At 41.6% G+C, this 8,701-nt stretch overlaps 2 protein-coding genes across 2 annotated transcripts in view; one reads left to right on the forward strand and one right to left on the reverse strand.

Annotated features, from left to right (window-relative positions):
* Nucleotides 1–3,526, forward strand: part of LHFPL5 (LHFPL tetraspan subfamily member 5) — an 11,936-nt gene extending 8,410 nt beyond the window's left edge. Inside the window, exons 2-4 of the mRNA XM_006025247.1 lie at nucleotides 1,710–1,946; nucleotides 2,956–2,989; nucleotides 3,490–3,526. Coding sequence (XP_006025309.1) covers nucleotides 1,710–1,946; nucleotides 2,956–2,972 — 254 coding nt within the window. The 3' untranslated portion in view covers nucleotides 2,973–2,989; nucleotides 3,490–3,526. The remainder of the gene's footprint in view (nucleotides 1–1,709; nucleotides 1,947–2,955; nucleotides 2,990–3,489) is intronic.
* A 1,287-nt stretch (nucleotides 3,527–4,813) lies between these two features.
* SRPK1 (SRSF protein kinase 1) overlaps nucleotides 4,814–8,701 on the reverse strand; it is a 46,921-nt gene continuing 43,033 nt past the window's right edge. Inside the window, exons 15-16 of the mRNA XM_006025248.2 lie at nucleotides 8,404–8,496; nucleotides 4,814–7,423 (exon numbers count right to left, since the gene is read on the reverse strand). Of these exons, the coding sequence (XP_006025310.1) occupies nucleotides 7,239–7,423; nucleotides 8,404–8,496 (278 nt within the window). The 3' untranslated portion in view covers nucleotides 4,814–7,238. The remainder of the gene's footprint in view (nucleotides 7,424–8,403; nucleotides 8,497–8,701) is intronic.

Genomic DNA, 8,701 nt, shown 5'->3' on the forward strand with positions numbered 1-8,701 from the left:
CCTAGGGGGACCGGATCTATAAGTGCTTATAGCAATTGATAACTTGGAGTTGTAACTGGAAACCCTTCAGCTGAATAGGCCTAAACTAATCTGGGTACAAGTCTGTTGACTTCACATATATATACCCCTGAGCAGATTTTAGCAAACAAACAGTAATACAAACCTCTACTGATCGAACGATCCCAATTCAAACTGGTTTCCAGCTGTTCGGAGGACTCCTCCAGGACGGTTCCCAGAACAGTTCTTAGTCATGTTGTTAACAGGTCAGCATTGCATATTCATGTAGGAGTGAAAGGATGTTGCCAAGGCAACAAGGTTAATGGAAGATTACACAGCATTTCCTCTTTGGGAGAGAACCATGCTCTTGGCTACAGAGCTCACTCTGCCAGAAACGGTTACATGCAACAGCCATTATGGATTTCCCCTTCTTTACCTTTTATTTGTAGTAGTGCTGTCTTGGTTTAAGGTATGTGCATTCACAGATCACAGGTTATAATGAAAATATTAAGCCTACTATAACAACATAGCACCAACGTAACTATTTTGGATAGGGATGCAATTATTTAAAAAAGCAGAATCCTTAAACTATAAAATCCCGAATTAGGCATGCAGTTATACGGATGTAAGAAGTGCCTTACACAGGCCTGGTATATTCTCCTTCTCGTGGAAGAACTATACTAGTAAGCTTTATATTTATGACTGTCAGCACTGTGGGAAGAGGATATACTACTTTATCTGTAACACATGACAGGTTTAGACAAGCCCCTGGTCATGTATCATAAGGTTTTAGCAAGGTGCACTCACGTGAACAATACTAGTCCTGAAAGAGTGCAATTGTCTTGTACTAACTTTTTTTTCTTGACAGACCACTGACAACCTTTGTCTTAGGGTTGTGGATTTTTCCTCATATTTTTAACCTCTAAGACAGGAGAAAGATAATACCCAATTCAATGGAATACTAGCATTTTCACCTGAGAAATGCAAAGCATTTCTTATTGTAAAATGCTATGGAGGGAAGGATTAATTGGATAGGTAGTTCAGGTGTCCTGAATTACCTAATTGTAGCAGCAAGAGTCTGAGATCACAACTCCAATATTCTAGTAATCACATTTAGCACAAACTCTAGACTGGGAAGCATGCTTCTTTTGTTAAGGGTAGGATCTAGGAAGCTTTGATCAGTACCTTCCAGTCAAGGAACTTGACAAGAGACCATCTTCTCCATCTCACCATCCATGTAAAACTGAAGCACAGCTGTTTAATTGGCTTTTCTCAAGTTTATTCTGGTAATGACTTGGGCTTTCATATAGCCTGCAGCGCATTCGTTGAACTGGTGCTTGTATGCCTATGAGCAATTGCTCCCACAGGTAGCCTTGGTTCTGTTCCAAACAAGGGCCAGATCCAACACTGAAGCTGAGCAGTAAAGCTGCTGCCATCAGTATGTACTGCCCCTGGCAGTGAGGACCAAACTAATTAACCATCCCTGTAAAGCTAAATTTTCACATAAAATCTAAAATATGCTGCAAATGCTCAGGATTAGTTATCTGAGACCATTCTTGTTCATCAAAAGTTGTGGAAAGGGAAGTGAACTAATTGAATATGAGCCAAGTCACAGCAGCTGTTTGAAGTACTCACTCCATTCAAGTTATGGTGGACTGGCATCCTGTGCCATCGTATGCCCTGCAACAATAGCAGTGTTTCTCTCCTTGCAGCTACGGGCCTGATGATAGGTTGCCTAATCTACCCAGATGGTTGGGATTCCAGTGAAGTGAAGCGCATGTGCGGTGAAAAAACAGACAAATACACAATAGGGGCATGCACCATACGCTGGGCCTACATCCTCTGCATCATTGGGATCCTTGACGCCGTCATCCTCTCCTTCCTGGCCTTTGTTTTAGGGAACCGACAGGACCATCTCCTCCCATCTGACTTTAAAGTTGATGGTAAAGGTAACTGAGCCTCTTTGCTCTCTCTGGTCGCATCTGCCACCCCATTATAAGGGCATGCCCAATCCCCTACAAAGCCAAGCCCTGCTATGATCACTCGGTCCACTGGTCCCAGATGCAACATTTTGTGCACATTACAGCAAACTACCACAAAACTAAAAGGAAGGCAAAGGATACAAACAAGAAGAGCAGTCAAAAAAAAAATCACCATTAGGCTGCTTCTTATCTAATGGATGACCACCACCAGCCTAATCGCCTGCTCGAACAGTTGTGCTCAAAAGTGAGGCTCCCCATGATCTAGAAATTTAGTGGCAGGGAACGATGATTTCCAAGTTATAGTCAGCTGATGCCTCACAGGCAAGACTGCACATGAAACAAGCCTATTCATTTTACCCAGGGAAGGTATTAACTAAACAAATCCCAAGAACTCATAAGCTCAGTACCACCACTTTATCAAGCTTGACCCACCTGGGTTTTCTGTTACAGGTAGAGGGCGAATCCTCCAATATCAAAACTATGAAATAGCATGTTCAGTACTTTTGCAAACGACTGTCCATTTCATAATACCCAAGTGGATTTCCAGGTTTTCCCATCTATTGAACAAGTGCTGGAAGCTAGGACTATGTCCAGGCAGCACAGGGTGGGACAAGGCACTGCCTCTTCTTGTTGATCCCTCTCCCCAAATGGACTCTTCTTTCTTGAAAATGGGCATGGGAAACCAGCGCTCCTGCCTGTCCCAATTACAGGTTTCCCCTCACTAACCACAGTTTTGCCAACCATGGTTTTGAGTATCCACACTTAATTTTCTATATACCATTTTGGCTACCATGGTACGCAGTTTTGAGTAACCAAGGTTTTCCATGGCTGCGCATCAGCCCATCACCTGCCATTTTCCCATAAGCCTTTTGTCTTGCCAACCACGGGAACTTTCAGGAACCTAACCCCAGTGGTTGGAGAGGGAGACCTGTATACCTTTATGCTATTAACATAATTACAATTCTTTGTTTTACAGAAGAGGTCAATGAATGAAGAAGCTGAACGCCACAGTAAGCAACCTCAATGGAACTTACTTCTACACTTACTACACATGTATTTTACATGTCATTTACATGTGGGGATTCCTGAAATGTCAGTGGTGTTGCACTGATTTATGTCATGCCGGTTGGTTTAACATGGTGGTGCCTAACTGATCCAGCTCCACCGGCCCAATCCACCGCGTGAGGCTGACCCACAGGGCTCCCTTTAAACTCCAGAAATTTGGCAGCAGGACAAGTGGCAGCAGCATTAGTTGCCGTGGCTCCAAGAGCCACGGCTATTAACATTGCCACTTACTGCCAAAGCTCCTGTGGGCCAGATGACAGCTGTGTGCTGTATCTTGTTCACCCCAGCTTTAATTTATGCAATTAGGTGCAAGACAAACCAGCTTTAACTTAACTGACACCAGGAAGCAAAGGCATTTTCAATTCCTTACACCAAAAAGAGTTAAGACTATTTTGAGGACTACAGTTTTGCAAAGCTGATGTTTTTTTTCCTCTTTTTTCCCCAGGGGAAAAAAGCCAAGAATCTCTCCAGGCAACTATCCAAAACTTGCTCTTTTTCCTTAAGTTTTTTTACAAAAAACTTTTCTTATGACAAACTTTCTTGAAAACAGAGGACCCACAGAAATGCTATGCAAGAGACTGCTATAGGATCACCACTCAGAATTTAGTTGGATGGAGATACCCTGCGAAGTGGAAAACCACAGCATTTTACAAATACACTATCCAGTGTGTGGCAGGACAATGTTAGTGATTTTAATTTTCTGTCACTCTCTTTGTAAATTCTGCTGAATAAAGGCATATTTTAAATGCTTTGATTCGGTATTAGATTCCTTGAGAAACCTATTTCTTCTCTGCTCCCTCTTCTGTGGTCTTATCTATTTTAGATGACAAGTTTTAAAGCAACCTTGAACAGATTCTCAATTGTTGTCTTTTGAAAGTCCCCATAAAGGACAGAATTATTTTACTGGTAGATGGACTGGTTTAACAACCGGATTATAGCATGCAGTGAAGACTGACCTTAAAACCCAACCAGTTCCAAAACTCCTCTACTCAATCCTGAGCCACAATAAATGCAGACTCTCTCCTAGGGAAGACTTTCTGGCACAAATCTGCCTGCCTCCAGCATGACACAGCAGACAATTCACTTAATTCTCACTAGAACAGATGGCATCAATCAAAGTCAGCTCACTCACACTCAGTGGATCACTGGACTCAATTAATTTGATAGAACCATCAATTCACATCATACCGATCACCTGCCTGCTAGAGTCTTCAGTATAATTCTCCTATATAACCTGAAGAGGCTGCACATTTCTTTTGGTTTTGAAATGTCAAACAGTCCTACCAGATTGACATCCAAAATTGATATGCATTAATATCTACTTTCCTTTGGATTGGACTGTTCTTGCGACTAGAAATCAGGGCAATTCTTAGCAATGGTGCACACTGAACTTCCAAATGTTGCTTGTTACAATAAAGCCTTTTTGAAAAGCTTCTTAATTAGGATTCCCCACTTCAGGAAGGCAGATAGAAGTTGAATGAAAATATAGCAACAAAAAGGGCAAATTGGAGGGAAAACTCACTATAGAAAAGTTTTCTTATTTATCTTCTGAAAAAGTTAAGATTTTTGCAAACAGCTTTACAATATCTATAGCAAACAGTTTTATGATATCTATATATACTCAATCACATGCTTTGGCAGATTTCCAGGGTCTTAACACTAAATATTGACTGAACCCCATCTCCTACTGCTGCAAGCTACAACCACCACCAGACGGATACTCCCTCCAATTTTGTTCATTCAGAGCCAACATATCAGGAATATGTATGGGTTATTAAATATTCTGTTTATTGTACTGCATTTACAAAGAAAAAAAGACAATGCGTCCAAGTAGAAAGAATAAAAATGTATTTTCCTTCAGGTTTTAGACTGACACAGCAAATACAAATCCTTTAGTGAGCACTTTATGGCAATTTGAAAATGAACCTCAAGTGAGCAAGCACACAAGGTACAAGACTGAATCCTGACAGCTGCTTCTGCATGTCTTCAGCCCACAAGCTGGCTCTTTTACTACTAGCAGAGGATAAAGGTCTCTTCTGATCAGGGGTGGGGGGGAACAGATCTCAAAAACAAGTCTGCAGCCCCCCTCCCTGCCCCTGCTATGAGCACGTCATTCCTTTAGGTCAGCCAGGTTGCTGAAGTGCACAGGGCTTGATGAGCTCTAGCAATACCAGCAGAAGTTCCATTAACCCTGCCAATAAGACTTCACAGTATTTAAAAAGAAGGTAATTGTTCTAGTAATCCAATCCTGTCTGTAATCCCCTTGCAACAGATGCAAGAATGATGCTTGGAATCAGAGTAAGAATTCCAGGTGGCTGGAAATATCATTCAGCAGTTTTACTATTTTGGTATGTTTCTCTCCTTTAACATTGGACAAGATGCATAGAGAATCTGACCTAACAATCCCTAAATGGACATGCAGCATGGATTTCATTAGTAGCCCGGTCAGGCATCATTATTAGACAGGACAAACAACTTTTGACGTGGATTAAGCAATGGCACCAGTTTCGTGGATGAAAGATTGTTATGAACTAAGATGTCAAACACACATAGAAAGTGACATGTAACAGGCTCACTGGCAGCTTTGGTATCATATCTCAAATAGTGCCTGCTTGGCCTTCTGTGAGGTCCAGAGTCCTGCAGCAGCTTCTATCCTCTGAGAGCTTCATGATCCCAAAGGCCTGTTTGGTCCATGGTGAGGAGTTCCAACACTGCCAAACCTTGCTTTAGAGTAGGATGCAATGAATCTGTAATAGCTTGGGCAAGTCTAGGAGAGACCATCATAAAACTAGCAAATGCTACAATTCTTTAACTTTTAATTAAAATAACCCCACAAACTTCAGTTACGTCCAATCCCCTCAGGGAAGTTTAAAAAGCTTATATTGTATTCTACTGAGCAACCTTATTTGGTGCGATTCTAGGAAGCATCAGCTGACCCTGTGTTTACAGGGAAAAGGCCAAAACACTCTTCCCCCATCTAGTTCAGCTGTCCTTGTGTTAATGCCCACGTACCCAAATGCCTCAGAAAATAAAAGGCAATCCCATTCAGGGCTGTTACTTATAAAGGCTAACACCTGAGGCAGGTTAACAGAGTAGAAATCTTTACAAGTGCGGTGTTTCAAAGTCAAAGGATAATGTGGCTGTAACACACAGATGCCACCACCCTCTCTTCAGAAGCAAGTAGTCAAAATAAGAGCAAGAGTATGTTCCATCTTTCTAGAGTGAAAGCCGACTGCTTACTGATGCAATGGCAACCTTAAGCAAGGCAAAGGAAGTGCCAGTGGGGGGTGGGGAGTGGGGGTGGAGGGGGCTCACAGCTAACTCAAACATCTAGGACGAAATGCCTGAAGCATGGCTACCTCTCTGCAGCCAAAGGGTGTACACATCTGTACTCTGAAGATTGTGCATTTATCTGTTCCAGCTTTTGTTTTTATTTCCCTTGTCAAGTTTTAGTCCAAAAGGCTCAGGCATTCAAGAGAGCAGAGCAGGTTTCACTGAATTCAGAAACTAATCTGAACACTGGGGGAAAAATAGTACTAAAAAACTAGTTTTTAAATACAGCTTGTTTCAAAAACAAAAAAAGTGGCTAAAACTAAAGAAAATTATTTGACTGGAAAGAATGTACGAAATTACCCAAGGAATGGAACAGGCCCCTAGGAAAGGATGGAGGATTCCTAGTCCTTTGCTCCACATGAAGTTAAACACCTTAGTATCACCTGCTATTTATGCTGCCACTAGCTACTAGATGTGCAGTGGAAAAATTAACTCCCGAGTCATTGAGCTAAGGAGGGAGTCGCAGGTTTTCGCATCCCTCTCACAAAACAAAGGATTGCTGTAACTTAGTGAAAGGAGTATATTCCAGTGCAGATCAGCTCACGCTTACAGGATATAGCATGTTAACAGTGAATAGACTCAGGGGCAACTTCAAATTCCAGTCAGTCAATTAGTCTTTGGCAAAGTCCAATCAAGGCAAAAATCAGATGATGGTGCCCATTGGCTGAAGAGAGTCCCCACTGAGTCAAATAAGCAAATTCAATTGAACAGGTTAGATTTATCTAAAATCTTGGAAGCCTTTAAGGAAGAGCTTCACACTGAAAATGAACATGAAAAAAATGGATCTAGGAAGGGGCAGCTGGATGTATGTATGCTACGCTGTAAACCAGAGAGTAGGGCTGTGGTACTGTGTTGAAGCCTCTAGGAGTTAAGCCAAGGGTGCCTGAGACACTCTCCTGCTGTGGCCCGTTTCTCCGGAACCAGCTCCAACATAGGTAATAAGAAGTCTGTGAATGCAGCTGCCTCATCTTGAGGCCACTCATATTTCTCCACAAGGACTTCAAAAAGGCCCCAGGGCTTCAGTTTGGTGATGTGCTTCAGATCACCTGAAAACCAAGACAGACAGATTAAGTCACCAATGGCAGATGTTCGTCTAAATCAAACAGGGGAGAGATCTGGACAATGTTGTCTTGGACAGGAGAATCTCAACCGTTTTGTCTCAAAATTTCACCCTTTAAATCTGCTCTTGTAAACTGGCCTTAAAAAGAGTGTTTCCAAGAAAGTCTTGTGTCTTCTCTTCCTACTTCTGCCCAAAGGCTTGGACACAACTTGATTACTTACTATAACTTTACGATATAACGCAACAAACTCAGGTACTCAGACTCTGGCTGAGAAAAGAGGCTCTACAAATAGCAGCCAGATATCTCCTGTTCAGGCCGGTAAATCCAATGGCACAGGAAACCTTCACTCTTCTTGCTCCTGCTCAGATAAAACTAATGTATTTTACTCTAGAGCGTTTAAAAGACCCTTATTATACCATAAGCAATCATAAGAGATTTTGGGCCTGGCTGTAATACAACTCCGCCAGTTTCCTGCCATCTTTCTCTGCAGAGTTATCACTTTCCCAAACAAGACTGTATATCTTTTTAAATCTACAGAAGAATAACCTTTAAGGTTTGAAACAGCATCTTTCAATTTTTATTACTGCAGGAAACTACTTCTCCAGATAGATTTAGATAGGTACACCAGAGCTGTATACATGAAGAAATTGAGAAACAAATTACAGCCATCATTTGATAAACACCAGCTGTTTAACGCCAAAAGATCATTCAAGGAGCTCTTTACAACAATCCTCTGCAATCTGTTTAGTCAGTCTATATTGGATGTGGAGCACTAGTACGTTCTCAGTTGCTAGATAAGAACACATGTATATCAATGCATCTTTACTTTGAGATGATCCTTAGCGTTCCAGGAAGACGACGATTTCAGGATACTGCTTTACTGGGGCCTACCTACAATTACTATGAAGTTCCAGTACTATGTATTCGAACACTGCTAGGGGGGGAAAAAAAAAGATTGGCTTTACCTTTTTTGGTGAAAAACTCCTTAGAATATTTTCCTGCCAGAATGAGCTTGCGAGGTATTTTCCCCAGAAGTTCTATAATCAATGCAATGTGATCTGCATTTTCCAAAACATTTAAGAAAGAACAGAAACATACAACAGGTATCAATATGAGGCACTCCATATGCAGCAGAAGCTTTGGACATTGATAGAGCAAGCAGCATGCAAAACTCCAGTTGGAAATCTTTTCTCTCTCATTGCTAAATGGAAGGGAGTGGATGACCAGTATCTGATTTTTCCTTCTGAGGATCCAAAGACTCTT

The sequence above is a fragment of the Alligator sinensis genome, unplaced genomic scaffold, assembly GCF_000455745.1.
Source record: "Alligator sinensis unplaced genomic scaffold, ASM45574v1 scaffold872_3, whole genome shotgun sequence".
NCBI lineage: Eukaryota > Metazoa > Chordata > Crocodylia > Alligatoridae > Alligator > Alligator sinensis.